Source organism: Melitaea cinxia, chromosome Z (genome assembly GCF_905220565.1).
Source record: "Melitaea cinxia chromosome Z, ilMelCinx1.1, whole genome shotgun sequence".
In the NCBI taxonomy this organism is placed as follows: Eukaryota; Metazoa; Arthropoda; class Insecta; order Lepidoptera; family Nymphalidae; genus Melitaea; species Melitaea cinxia.
This window is the reverse complement of record NC_059424.1, coordinates 9932796-9949192: the sequence shown is the minus strand read 5'-3', so window position 1 is coordinate 9949192 and position 16397 is coordinate 9932796. Positions and strand designations below refer to the sequence as shown.

Below are 16397 nucleotides of genomic sequence, written 5' to 3'. Positions count from 1 at the left end.
GTGTGCGTCAACTATGACATAAAAAAAGTCGTAATAAAAGTCAATAATTTTTTTATTATATAAAACTGCGCGTGGACCATACCAATTTATTTTTATTAATATCTAGTAATAAATAAAACAATGCTTCAAGTTGTATTTGCAGACGTCACTATCGCATATTTCAATTATACATATTTACTCACATACATAGCGTAACGCACCAAGATGATTTGAGATTTATATATTTATGTGGAATATATATATCGTGCTGTGTGGCTACGGCACTAAAGAATTTAGCCACCCCCTCTCTTCCCGTGGGTGTCGTAAGAGGCGACTAAGGGATGATAACAAGGTTCCACAACCACCTTGGAACTTAAGAAACCGACCGATGGCGGGATAACCATCCAGCTGCTGGCTTTGAAATACACAGGCCGAAGACGGGCAGCAGCGTCTTCGGTGCGACAAAGCCAGTACTGCGGTCACCAACCCGCCTGCCCAGCGTGGTGACTATGGGCAAAACACATGAGTTCACGTTATTTTTGGCGTAAACTTGTGGAGGCCTATGTCCAGCAGTGGACTGTATAGGCTTTAATGATGATATATGTATATATGAAAATGGACGTATATATTTATATTATTACATATATAGACATCGCTTTATCTGAATTGATATTGTAAATTGTTGTTTTTTTTATTGTACTGTTTCGTATTTTTAAAAATTATTTGGACTTGGTCATCAGAAATTATTTTTCTAAGATAACTGACGTGACATAATCTATATATTATATACTATATATAAAATCGTAAGACCATTGAAAAAATCTCGAAAACTACTCGAATCATAAAAATGATGTAAAAGTGGCTTGAGAAACCTAAAAATGGCTAGAGAATTTTTATTTATTATTTGTACGAACTTATTATGTGTAATTAATACAAAAACACATCATCAATAACTAAGTAAAAAAATACAACATATATATCGATGCCTAACAGCCAAAAAGGGTTAAGCGACATTTTTTTGAGAAACTGAGTTATATATATAGTTTATATATATAGTTGTATTCGATTCTAACTATATATATAACTCAGTTTCTCAAAAAATGTCGCTTAACCATTTTTAGCTGTTTGGCATCGATATATATATATTAAATCGGGGAATTTTTTTTTTCGTATTTTATATAGAAATTCAAGGTAAGATTCTATAAAAAAAATATTTATATTAATTATAATGTACCCATATGTACCATTTTGTTCGATAACTTGCCGCCATCTCGTAGGTGGTGACAGGTTTCCGTTGCTGTTGAAATTTTGTCTTCTCATACCACAAAACCGCGACAAGTTGTTTTATTTTTGATAGTCCTTAGTGTTTTAAGTATTTTTTTTTTTTTGTAATCTTATATATAAAATTCTTGTGTCACAATGTTAGTTAAAATAATCCTCCGAAACGGGTGGACAGATTTTTATGAAATTTTGTGGGCATATCGGGTAGGTTTGAGAATCGGCCCACATCTATTTTTCATACACCTAAGTTATAAGGGGAGGGGATTAAGGGGGTTAATAACATATATGGCAAAACAAAGTTTGCGGGGTCAGCTAGTAAATGTATAAATAAACAATACATAATTATGTATCAAATGTATTACATCCAGACTCAGGTCTGTTACGTGCATCAATAAGTTAGTCAAAAGGCGATATCTATAAATATTTTAAATTTGCAGAGCACGGAAACCACTGTCCAAAACCACATTAAGACACAGAAGCGACTGGGAAACGGCGACGGTACAAATGATAAAACAGATGAAGAATCAAGTTTCTCATCATTGTACTCATCGTTTTTCAAAACCGACTCCGGCAGTAATGAAGAGAATGACGTCAAGAAAGTCGCTCACAAAAATGACAATAAGGTATGTATGTATGTACGTATATACATTACTTCGGATAGCACGTAAAGCTGGCAGTGTTTGTGGTTGTTATCATAGGCTTGACAGCAATCGCTACTCATTGTAGGGAAATTATCCTCACAAATCGCAATGGAAGAGCGTGTTAGATTAAGTACCAACATTTCTTCTGTATGGAGAAAATAGCATAACTCAGCATTATTCATTTTTTACGATACGCCTTAAAAATATCCATGCATCCTTCGATTTCATTACAAATAAATCCCCAACATGTGTACACTTGAAATTTAAGTTAATAGGGATTTTTAAATAATTGAATGAAACATACTCTCTAAACTAGACTCTTTTGCGGAAACCTCTTATCTTACATAGACGTAAAGTTAGATCTTTACATTACTATAACATTAATAAAAAATAATAATAATATAAATAAAATTTTATTGGTAACAAACACTGCTTACATAAGATAAAATACAACAATATTCGATCCTAATACTAAATTACAAAGCTATATACAAAAAAATAAATAAATGAATTTGTGATGTCACCAATCGGACGACTCAGTATCGTTGAGACATCGTTGATCGACAACACTGATTTTTAGTGAGCATCATCATCATCATCATTACAGCCTATATAGTACACAGCTGGACATAGGCCTCCACAAGTTCGCGCCAAATATGCGTGAACTCATGTTGCCCATAGTGACCACGCTCGGCAGGCGGGTTGGTGACCGCAGGGCTGGCTTTGTCGCACCGAAGACGCTACTGCCCGTCTTCGGCCTGTGTGTTTCAAAGCCAGCGGTTAGATGGTTATCCCGCCACCGGTCGGCTTTTTAAGTTCCAAGGTGGTAGCGGAACCGTGTTATCCCTTAGTCGCCTCTTACGACACCCACGGGAAGAGAGGGGGTGGCTATATTCTTTAGTACCGTAGCCACACAGTACAAGTTTAGTGAGCACCGTGTATATAATAACAACAAGAAGTGCAGCACGGACATTGATAACATAATTTTAAAAACAGGTCCACTGTCAAGCACTTTTTTGTTTTTGTTGCAAGTAAATTTTGTATTTAAATTTAAAATGAGATACCGTATTTAAAATGCGTATGGGAGGGTGGAGGTGGCAGGTGGTTCCAGCACTCGGTAGCCGCGAAATTGAAACTTCCTCGCTGCCGATCTGTGTTTTGGGATTTGGAGCCTAAATAAGGAAGCCCTTGTGACATGTTCATTGGTGTTATCTTTTAACCAGTGTAGCTTGCTATATAAATATATTGGCCCGCGATATTTAATTATTCCAAATAATAGATTGGCGAAATGAATGTGCATTCGCTAATTCATTTTTAAATTGTTACTATTATTTAAGTATGGTGTGACATGGGCACGAGGTGGAATTTTGAAGCAGTACTGAGCGCATGCATTTTGTATACGTTGTATAACGTTTGTGGTGCGAGCAAGTAATCGTGGCCCAATGACTGCGAAAGCGTCGTTAAACTCGGAAAGAATTAAAGATTCACATAATTTTATTCGCACACCAATAGACAGAGAATCTCTAAAGCAATAAAAAAAAAAACTAAAAAAAAAACAATTTGTAGTGATTTGTATCACATGATTTTCAAAACAAAGTTTCTCCTCCATTAATACGCCTACTAGCCTCTGCTACTCTCTGTACACGTTGTCCATTTATTTGTATGATGGGATCGTGATGTGAAATTGATCTTATTTGACGCTCCGTGCCGAGTATTAAATGTCACTACATTGGTACACTATTATTGTTATTGAATATGAAAAAAAAACAATCACTTGCAAATAGTATTATACCTCGCGTTTAAGGTGTATATCTCAAAAATCACAAATTAAACTTAAAACATAAATACTCATTGAAATTATTCTAGTACTGGAAAAGTCAACCGCATACGGTAACACAATGTCATTTCAGACCTCTGACGCTGCCAATGTTAGTACGAGTAAGGCGCAAAATATGATACCGAGAAAAAAAAGTGACCCGCCGTGGATGGAGCAAGTGAGTTTATAATCATCTATATCTGTATATATTTTTTTATTTTTTTCTATATCTATGTCAAAAAATAAAATAGCTAAATGTGTTGCTAGGCACAAAACTCGAATTTGCTACTTTGTAGATGTTTCTTACGGAATGAATGATAAAGAATATTTACGCAGGTAAATAAACGATTTCAGAAAACCTAAGGATCGTTTAAACTGCATGTATTTGACATTTCATAAGACAGAACGACGTGTTTCATCAGCTATATAGTATACTTATAATAGTAATATCATTATATAAATTTTTTCGAACGTTTGCTAAAAATGTCATAAGTAAGATAGATATGGATTATAAGTATGTTTTAATTTTTAACTTTAATTTTAATTTGTATATCATATAACATATTATCTCGTAGAAATACAGTCGAAACAAATAGTACTGTATGCATTATTTTGAATATTCAAAAAGAAATATACATTTCGATACAATCAGTTTCGTAAGTTTTGTATAAATTTTATACTTGTAAAATTATTGGTATATAATAATAGATTTCTAAGTTTTAAATACAAGAAGTAATCAAAAATGTAAACATTAGTTTACATTAGTATTAGTACAATTTATCATTGATTAGTTAATCCATTTTCATTTTATTGTATCATTTATTTATTTCAAATTAAAAAAAAAAAAAAAAAAAAAACAAAATGTTTATTAGATAAGGTTATCTAATTGGGTTGAAATTTAGAATCATTTGGCACGGATTTGGCAAGGGCAAGAAGGGGTGAGAGGGAGAGGGAGTCCCCCATACCACTCGCAAAACAAGGTAATGCACTATTCTTGAAAAAAAAAATCCAAAAACCTAACCTCAAAATTAGACTTTATCGGCATAATTTCGTTCCCTTCGCCCTTGCGTAACAAAATGCAAACAGCCGGGCAAGCGGGCGGGCCCTGCCCTGCCTCCGCGCCTCCGGCTTCCAAAGAACACACTAGGGGAAGGGCAAACAAGACCGTTGAAGTTCTGTGACCAGGCAACTCAATTTTCGTTAGATTCTTCACAAAAGTGTGTGTGTGTCAGCTTCGACGCAGGACTGGAGTTTACTCCTTCAGATCGACTGTCTACATAGGCACAAAAAAGTCTTACTAGTCTTAGAAAAACATTAATACCATATCAAGTGGTAAATAAACGAATCAAATAATGCCATCTATTGGCGTATCGGCGGGTCGTCGTCTATCGGAACCCTATTGTGTTTCGATAAATGGCGTTAGATTTGGCAGTAGATTTTACTCCTCATATTTTTTCATCCTCCTGTGCAGTCCTTGTGGGTCTCCCCACCGTGCCTCGGAGAGCACGTTAAGCCGTCGGTCCCGGTTGTTATCATGTACACCTAATAGCGATCGTTATTCATAGTAGGGAATATATCCGCCAACCCGCATTGGAGCAGCGTGGTGGATTAAGCTCTGATCCTTCTCCTACATGGGGAAAGAGGCCTATGCCCAGCAGTGGGATATTACAGGCTGAAGCGTAAATTTTTTCATACCGGGGGCTTTATATGAAAATCGGTTGTTATGGAGAAAACTCCAACAAACTCCAAAAATTGACCGAAGAATTGAGCTCGAGTGTCTTACAGTTACGGAGTTGTCTTAGCGAAGGCCTTCCGCAGCGCCGGAGAGGTCACGAAACTATGCCGATAAACGGTCTAATTTTGAGCTTAGATCTATAGGATTTATTTTTTTTTCTTTTTCTAGAATGGTGTACCTTGAATTGCGAATGTTACATGGGAGTAAATAATCTCTCATTATGGTCTCACTCTCCCCCTTCCAGACCCTCTCGCCAAAATTTGTGCCAAACGATTCGAAATCCATGTATGTATATGTGTATATACTACCCTGCTTTCTGCTCCTGGGGTTGTGAGTTCGATTCCCACTTCAAGTGTGGGTGTAATATATATCTTTAATTATATATGTGTTATTTATAAATATGTTGATCGAAAAAAAAAATTATTTACTATACTATATAAGTTGCTTTTTAGGAACAGACGACTGTGTGTATATTGTGTAGGTATTTAATTATTTAGACGACACGATGGAGCAGCGGTCACAGCACTGACTGTTGTGCTGGCGGTCGCGGGTTCGATTTTCGCTCCCGACAGACATTTGTATTGGCAATATAGATGTTTGTCGTGGACGCCCGACACAGGAGACAATCTTACTGAGGGCTGTTGAGTGTGAAACGTTTATTATTTATTTATTTATACAAACATACTTAAATAGTATACTTTTAATGACCACTAATGAGAAATCTCGTCTTTTCCTAAGGTATGCGTCACATCAGAACTTATTTACAAATATCAAATATCAACCGAGAACGCTGAAGACATTCTCAGTTGCGACAAGGAAAAATTACAAAAAATTGAACAAGTAAGTATTTATAAAACGTAACTGTAATATAATATTGATGATTTAATAGACATTTAAAAAGCTTAGTAGTTTAATCAAACGATATCAAATTATAATTACTCAACTTAAACTGGAAAAAAATACAAATTTGTAATGTTATTTGCTATACAATAATAAATATTGAAAATTTCTTTACTTATAAAATTGTGAAACTTGTTCCTTAAATATTTCTAATAATGGCTCAGTGATGTATAGATAATAATGATAATGCTCAATGAAATGAGGATGCGACGGGTCGACTGAATAAAAGACGCATCTGTGTTTTAAAATTTTATATTTAAATATAAAATTATATTGTAAGCAAGACACAATGTTTTCTACAAGAGTCGATTTTGATATTTCGCCTAAATTTCATTAAATATCAAATATCTATAAACTAAATGTTAAGGCTACAAATATGTCTGTGAATTATCCTTAGGCAAGAAAATATCGAAAGCTTATTTCGTTCACTTTCGAGCGTTTGAAATTAATTATTATAGTTATTTTAGCTCTCGAATGTTAGTTTTTGCATACAGATATAATAATAAGTTATAAAAATACACTTCAGTATTTATTATTTTTATTATACTTGTCTCACATACATATGTATATTTATATTTTTTTACAGCCTTCATTAGTCAACGAACAACTAGGACAATTGTATTTGGATTTGCAGCTGGAAGGTGTTGCAGCCAGGCTTACTCTTGAAGAGGGCATTACTAGTTCTAGCAGTTCAGGAGAGGATTCATTTGTTATACCGGAGTCGAAGGTAATTTTTTTCCTATTTTTAATCTTATCGATTTCAACCAATATAGTACCAATAGTGTTTTAATTCGTCTTAACGTGTGTATGTGTGCGTGCATTTTTTAATATGTACCTTCGATTTGATTGACATTATCGAAGTAGACGTCGACTGGACAACACTTATTCTAATTCATGTGTTTTGCTAGAATAAATATACATATATAATATAGAGATTATTACATATATCTCTCAACTTTAAATTTTATGTATAAAAATTCCCTTGCTACTTCTAAATACCACAGGTAGTTACTGAAACTTAAAAAGTACAGATAACACCACACGAAAAGATGAATTAAAATATCTGAAATTTGTAGTTAACTTTGTCTATTATGATAATTACTTAATCAGGTTGTTATTTGTGTTATTTAAAATTATTGAAATTAATTTAAAAATAGAAAACAACTCCTATCTTAATACATTTAAGAAATATTTTATTCAATTCTTTGGAACTTCACCGGTCAAAGTAATTTTTTTTTAAATTTTTTATTTAAATTTGTGACCATACTTTTAATATACTTTTCATTTTATAATTAAAATCAGATGATAATTGATAAGGGTCATACTACTATAAAAAAGAAAATATAGCATATGATGAATTGATACTTGATTATCTCCTTTTTTATCAAAATAGCTAGTAAACGATCAAGTGATTGCTGTCAATAATCAGTTGCAGCGCCAGAGAAGCCACATAGTTTTTATTGGCTCAACAGATGAGGAGATGGGGAAGTCACTCGGAATTGGGGGGTGGAGGGGATACTGGGTGCCTATTCTCTTTATTAAAGCCGGCTATTGAATAAACGGTAACGTTATGATCGGTTTTCAGAGTCGACAACGTAAACGAGAATACAGCAAGATGGTAATGATATATGAAGAGGACGCTCCCCTACCTCCACCGGAAGAAGAAGCCAGCTTGCCTTCGTAGTGTTACCCTAGATGATAAATATATTTTCGATAAGCATGAGTATAATAAATGCAGTTTCGATAAAAATATGTTAATGTTTTCAAAACAAAAGGCACAATTATAGAAAAAGTTTCAACTTTTCTGCATGGAATCTTTTTATTAATTTATTATAGGCATAGGAATTTGACATAAGTGTAGTATTATTGTAAAAGAAATTAATAATTAAGACTATTTACCTGAATGTATTTTGTTACAGATAAAAACTTTTTTATATTTGCATATTTTTATTATCTATATTTGTTTTAAAAAAAATCTTGATTAATGACCTGTCTGGTAAGCTTAGGTGCGTATATTATTATATAATATACGTTTTTTGTTTTGTTTTAATATGGTTATATTTTGAATAGTTGACAAATACAAAATAATATATGTTGTTAGTCTGTAATTCTATATAATGGGCATGTGTTCATTTCAATAAGACAAATAGTATAATATTTCAATTTTAAAAAACACGGATTATGAACAAAAGTAATATAATTGTGATTTTTGTTGGTTTATACTTTTTTTAAAACATTCCTAATGTTTCGTTTTTCTTACGTTGAATAGTTATAGTAAAGTTACGTTGGTTTATATTGTTATGCTGTATGTTCAGTTTTTCTTAGATTAAATAATTATTTTAAAAATTACGGGTTACATGTCACGTTTTGGAAAAGTTTATTAAATAATATTGTTGTGTAAGCATTTGTTGAAAATGTGTGATTCTAATTATTTTTACGTTCACGTCGCAATGAACAAATCTTGAATGAATCTATATGTGTTCGCAACATTATGACAAATACGATACTTGATAACATGGGTTCTTCAACAAAATCGAGGAAAAATAGAATCAAATGGTACCAAAAATTTTATATAAAATTTTACCACAGGGACTGATTGGTGACTGTTCCTAGGGTTTTCATTATTTAAATTGTAGTATTATATGAAATCCTTCAGATTTTCTTCGTTCAGATATTTAACGCTACGTAGTTTCGAAGAACAAAATGAAAATAAAAGAAACCCGAATGTAGCTGGATAGAAGGCGTAATTCAAACTATTTAGTTTCCACTGTTAATTAAAAAGACGCATTTAACATCTTAATGACATGTATCACCAGTTGTGAATAAAGTTTATCCTACAAATAAGTTACGATTAGATTTTAACAACAGGAGGTAGAATAGGGCATAGGACCTGTTCATGTCAATCTATAAACTACAAGTTTTGGTTGATATTTGCGAATCCAAATATTTTATAAATTCAGTCATTTCGATTGTGAAAAATAATATATCAAAAACTTTTATCTGTTCTGATGTCGTTATTTGTCAAATAGCGTTATCCACAACTTGCGAAACAGGCCCTAAGTGGTATTCGTATGCGCGTACAGATATTAATCAGGTTATGATTGTTTACTAATATTACCGTTTTTTTATAATTATTAACGATTGAATTTTATTAAAATATAGTTAAATTACGCTCCACTTGCACAAGCAGTGCATAACAGTGCATAAGTACAATTATTCTAAAATTTCATAATTATTCTCCAAATACTCGCTTTACATTCATTAATAATATTTTATATGAGTGTTAGATTTATAATAAAAGATGTCTCTTTTTATTTAAAATTATTTTAGCCATAAGAATGTAAGTTCTATTTTGATTGTCAAACATCAAAAATGTTTTTAATATGCGTAGGTTTGTACGAAAAATGATTATTTAGATATAACTAACTGGTTTATGTAAATATTTTAATTTCGAAAATGACATATTAGAAGCATTTTATTAGAACGAGTTTACTTACCTTAAGTTAAGGTATTATTTAACAAATTTTGAATACAATTATTTTAAAACTGTCCGTAATTTCATTTACCTGTCATTTCATTTACATTCACTTTTTTTTGATTATACTGCCTGTGTTCACAACAAGTTGTTTTATTTGATGTGGATCAATTAATATTTTTATAATCCCTTGGTTGAAGATGGTAATGCCTAAGAGGTGTATAAAAATAATAATTCATCGAATATCATTACGAAGTAAGGTAGGAATTATCTAAAATCGCTATAGTTTTAGAATACACATAATATATAATACAATTAAATTAGCACTTTGTAATTTGAAAACAATTATTTTATATCTGGTTTTGAAATCAGTTACAAAAAATGACAATCAACTACTTAGATAAGTTAAACAAAAGGCTCTCTAGAGGGAACGCAAGAGCTCCCAGTAGTATTTCCAACCACACCATGACACCAGTACATATGTATCCTGAAGAAAACTGGACATACATATATAATCACAAACGACCGAATATAGTCTTAAATACATAACTGAATTCTATTCATAAACTACATCTACTGTCAATACCCGTAAACAACTTAAGAATAAAAGTCAAACCTGTGATGATGGAAGTGGCGCCATCATCAAAGCAGTTTATCCTTGTACCAAGAGATGACGCTGGTTACCTAGTTTTTCCTTTAAACCACAGGTTCCGAAACATGCGATTCTTGATCTACCAAGACAAAATTATACGAGTAAATAGGTAAATTCTCATACTACAAATGTTTACGTAATTTTAAAATATTTGTTTCATTTTCAAACGAATTAGTAAATTGAATAGAAATTACGTCAGAATTTATACTTGTTTTCTGAGTTCCTAACTAATCGAACATAGTGTAAATATTTTTATTTTATTTTTACAAAGTTATTTTTAAATGGTTGTTCTTAAATATGTTCTGCGAGAAAATCTGAAAGTAACACTAGTAGAGAATCTTGCGAACTAACTTTAATTGGTTACCCATACCTTCCTGTCGCGACGTCATAGAATTAGTGCAAGAGTTGTTTGCTTTCCTATATTATGAACATGAGCGTTCGTTCGCGAAAAACCTACTTTTCGTAACTAACCACAGGTAAAATACACGAGCTTTTCACGACACGAAATTTTCTGAAAAATGTAGTCAATAAACCCAGAGTTTGACCTACCTATTATAAAACGTGGTAAGTAGTCACAAATAAAAATGTAATTTATATATCTAAAATTTTGATAACAAGATACACAGAACAATTGGCTACAAAATAAATACCTACATTTTTAAAATTAAAACACTTTATATACCTAGTTTTTATTTATGAAAAAGTGTGTAACAAAAGTCAAAACATACATTTATAAAATATGTCGGTTACACGGAAATTTTAAAGCAATATCGAAGATTCGATATATTTTAGCAGTTCTTAAGATGTGATAGGACATTCATTTGGGCCTGCTGTACGGTACCTATCAATAATAATTTGAAGTTTTAAATAACAAAAATCAATATCCTAAAATTAGTCTTAAAAATTTGATCAAATGACGTGTTAATTTATAATTGTGTTTGCAGGCAAATGAAGAAAAACCAACTTCAATTAGGTATATCGACAAGTAATACAACGTAGGTAGACGAAAAACTAGTCAAGTAAATACGCATTATCAAAGATTACTCCAAAAGTTGTAATCAGATCTCGATAAAATTTAAATGTGACCACATGATAAACATCGGTTTTCGATTAAATTAAAAATCATCAAAATCGGTACAGCCAGTAAAAAGATATGCGGATTTTCGAGAGTTTCCCTCGATTCCTCTGGGATCCCGTCATCAGATCATTGAGTAATCTCTTCCTTTTTTTGAAGTCGGTTAAAAAATAGGTAGGTATTTACTAAATATAGTTTCAGCATTGTTCATCAATTTCTTTTTTTTCAATTCTATATAATTGAGAAATAATACTCTAAATATTAATCGTGACAATTTTTTAATTCCAGAATAGGTAGTTCGTTAATTTTTGCATATAAAGCTTTATAGTTAATTATTGATCATATCATAGAAATATTTATATTAATAGCGTATTGTTTTATTGACAGTTATTGATTTTTCTGCCCTACGATATGAATACCTACTAACTTTTTATTAAATTGTTCTCTTAAAGTCTCTATAGAAAACAAAAGGTGTGCTAAAGGTAACGAAGCGCTAGTTTATATCGTTATAAACGCACACTTGTAGGATGTATTGTGTATACAATGTAAATAATTACATTTACGCACACAAAGACATTTATCCACTACACCGGTGGCGCTCTACCTGCGCAAGAGTCACATTCCGTCACCCACCTTCACGATTGGCCGCCGAGCCTGTTAAGGCTTCGAAACTGTTTCAAATTAATTTTAGAAAGTTGGCAGTGTTACGTGTATATATAGTTTAGTGACAAAATGATAACGGCTTGAGGTGAGTTTTTACTTTTAATTTTGTTTTGTTTTTTGTTTTAAAACAATTCTTTTCGATATCATATTTCGTGTACACATTTGTAGTAAAATGCCATCGTATATCGTGTATCGTTTCAAGCGAGAACGATGTGATGGTGTGTGGGTGTAATACCATAATTTAAGAGACGAGAGTATATTTAAATAGTTGATGAAATCTGTCGAGGAAAGTGACCATCTCGTGTATCTATATCATATAATCTGTCTGTATTTTCTGTTATATATACATAAGATTAGCTAATGATTTGTTTTATAATTGTATTGTAATAATATCTTCATAGTGTTTAATTCTATACCTAGCGTCTTACTGTTTTTGTAGATATCATCTTGACATCTACATAGTACGTACTACTTAAGGTTACACAGATGATACTTGTAGATACAATACAAATGTCCCATTTCTATACAGAAACTAGCACGTCAAATGATATTTAAATTCTCAAGATATCGTACATACGAGGTTACAATATTCTTGAGTACAAACTTGTAGGGAAAATATAAGTATAACTAGAATATGCGAGTATTTTTTTGGTACTGACCTGGCCTTACCTTGAAATTCATGTTTTTCTTCATTCATTATTTAAATTTTATTGGAGTAATTGTTCTAGAGGCGATCTTAACATCACCTATACAGCTTAAAACTTTAATCATAAGAATCTAATTTTAAGAATGATCTAAGGTGTTTTTTCTTAACATTTTATTAAGATGAGTCATCGAATGGTACAACTTAAGGTTTATATTAAATGTGGTTTTTAAATAATATGTATTAAGTATAAAATTCTAAAATAAAATATCATTATATAGCAATTAATAATTCCAATATGTGACATAAAATTGAATAGACGAAGTATTTATACTTTTTAGACAATTAGACACTATCCAAAAAATACAACGCGTTCGTTCTAAACAACCAAAAATAAAAACTTATCAAAATCATAAAATACATTAAGTAAATAATTGCAACAAAGAAGACTTTCTTGAGAGCAAAAACAATCTTAAACGAAAATTATTAAGAAACTTATCAAACTATCCGATATTGGAATATCTCGTATTTAATTAGTGCCTTAATAACGAAATACATCAACGGTGTTAAACATTGTAACGAAAATTAATACATTGTTCACAATAGTATTAAATTTAATTTGGCTTCGATAAGCAAAATACTCTATTTTCTATTTAACATTATATTTAGTCAATAACTCGCCTGGTACAATTATTTCATCGATTAATATGTGATGAGAAATACAAGCTTCATTTTGACTACATAGAGTTGTTAGTTAATTAAACCGAACTATACAATCTACTTGATGAAATTTCATCGCAGTCAAATACATTGCTAATATTATATGAATAAATATAAAAGAAGAAAATTTTGCAAGTTTCTTGTTACTTCATCCACAATTATTTTAGTTTATCGAAATATCGTTATCGTGCAAAAAGGTTCTAAGGACGTTCATTAAAATGGAAGTAGTTAATTGGGATAGATCACTCGTTCGCTTCGGCCTGTCGCAGTGCACTGCTGGAAATAGGCCTGCCTAAGTTCTCGCCAAACATCCCTGTTGTCCACAATCTTCACCTAGCCCTCGCCGCCAATCTTACACAAATTGTCGATCTTATGCGTATCAGAGGTAGAACATTCCTGTACATAGAGGTTGCAATAAGAGGTATTTCTATACCGAAAAGAAATAATTAGAAAAATAAATCTATACATCTATACATGTATACAAATAAATAAAATTGGAGTGTCTGTTTGTATTATTAAAATAATCGCATTTCACTAAATGTATATGGATGTATAAACGGTACATATACCAAAATAGCATTTTTTACAGTTTTTGTCTGTCTGTCTGTCTGTTTGTTCCAGCTTATCTCTGAAATGGCTGGACCGTTTTCACAGGCAGATAGCTGATATAGTAAGGAGTAACTTAGGATACTTTTATTTTAGAAATTTATTTATTTTATAACTCTGCGAACTGAAAACTAACTGAAACTAACTTTTTTGGTAAATTTCACGCGGACGAAGTCGCGGGCATAGCTAGTTATTCAGTAAAAGCGATTGGTTAGATATAAAGTTGCTTCAAAAATCAAAAAACCTGTCAAGTTTTACATTGATTCTTGACACTGATAAAAGTGCATTTTTAAAGTAGAAAAAAAACGAAAGCTTTATAGAAAATCAGTCTGTAAAAGAAATTATTATTTTTATATTATAATATTTATTTTTTATTAGAACAAGTCTAAAGAATTGAGCATTTGGAAAACCTCAATTAATCACACACGAATTAGCAACTTAGAACGACTATTATTATTTTTTAAATCTTGACTACTGACTTGACTAGTAAAATTCCATACGAAAATGATCACAATTTTGTACGAGTATGGTCGCAGGCCATTATCTATACTAATTACATTTTATTAATACGGAAAACGTGTCGAAGCTTATTTTTAGCCTATTAAATTATTCTTGCGCTTAAAATGACATTTTATTTAAACCACAAAATCGTACTACGATTTAAGATGAAACGTGATTTAAATGAAAATTTGACATGTGACGAGTTAGTTTTAATACCCTCCGATTTTTAAACTTTTTACAATTTAAGCCAGGTGCTTGTATTAAGAATAAGATTTTTCAATTATACATATAGTTATCAGGCTTAACTAAACATTGTTCTTGTTCAACACTAGTGACAAATCATTCTTAATTACATCAAAGTAGGTGAACGGTGCTACTTATCACATATGATAAGAGTAAAACCATCATTCACAGATGGTTTGGGGTTCCGTATTTCGTATCATAGAACAAACAATTTTTCCGTTAAAATATAGTTATATTAAAGATTAGTTGCACCCACGAACTCGTCCGTGTGGAATTTAACAAAAAAGTTATTTTTCAGTTCGCAGAGTTACAAAATAAATAAATTTCAAAAATAAAAGTAGCCTAAATTACTCCTTACTATATCAGCTATCTGCCAGCAAAATTCCAGTTAAAATTGGTTCAGCCGTTTCAGAGAGTAGCCGGAACAAACATACAGACAGACAGACAGACAAAAATTGTAAAAAAATGTTATTTTGGTATATGTACCGTGTATACACATCCATATGAATTTAGTAAAAAACGGTTATTTTAATATTACAAACAGACACTCCAATTTTATTTATTTGTATAAATGTATAAATGTGGTAATTTTTGATGCCGGAATATAGAAAGAAATAAACAATTTTTTTTAATTCCACGCGCACGAAGTCGCGGGCACAGCTAGTGATACATACAGTTGACTATTTTAATTAAAGATACATTTTAAAGATACTTTTATTTATTTTTAAATAATAGTATATAATAATGTTTTGATCAGAGTAACAATATAACAAAGGCTGACGTACGATTCACGGCGAGTATCAAAAGCTATTTTAGTACAAGTATAACCCCTGGAATATCGATTTATGGTCGAAACGTAAATAAGAGAATAATTTATGTAATTATTCAGTTTTATTAGCTACTATCTGACCCGATAGAGCTATAATTCTAGTTTACCAAATAGTTACTACGGTATAGTCCTGTCTTGCGAACTTGGAAACGCATTAATGAAATAAATTTTTACGGTTTCCGAAATTTTCTAGTTTTCATTTATTTTCCCAATATTTATTTCATTTATTTTCCATTCCATATGAAACTATTACAAAGTGTTAGGAAAATTTAAAAATTAAATTTTTCAATTAGCACAAACTTAAATAGTTAGTTAACCATTTAGCGACTCACTTTTATTATCTAGATTTATAATCATCTTACAGATATAAAAAATACTGTTACAGACACACTAAATATTTGTATGAGCCTAGAACGCAGACAATAGTCACAATTTTATGTCACAGCCGAGTGTTAAGGAAAGCGGCAGCGAAACAAAAGGCGCTGGGAATGCCAATGGTGTATTTATTGTTTTTATCTCATTTGTATGCAAGAGAGCATTCGTAGCTCGAGCTCCTAAAGGTTCTCGGTGAATCTGTACTCGTATACCTAAACACATACAAAATTAATTTTCAATAACATGTGTGTATTAACAACTTC

The 16397-nt window shown here is 31.5% G+C and overlaps 1 protein-coding gene across 1 annotated transcript in view; it reads left to right on the top strand.

Moving 5' to 3' along the window:
* Positions 1–16397, top strand: part of LOC123668776 (period circadian protein-like) — a 60141-nt gene that overhangs the window by 23013 nt on the left and 20731 nt on the right. The window contains 6 exon segments of the mRNA XM_045602470.1: positions 1698–1883; positions 3812–3895; positions 6191–6292; positions 6939–7079; positions 7938–8022; positions 12128–12262. Of these exon segments, the coding sequence (XP_045458426.1) occupies positions 1698–1883; positions 3812–3895; positions 6191–6292; positions 6939–7079; positions 7938–8022; positions 12128–12262 (733 nt within the window).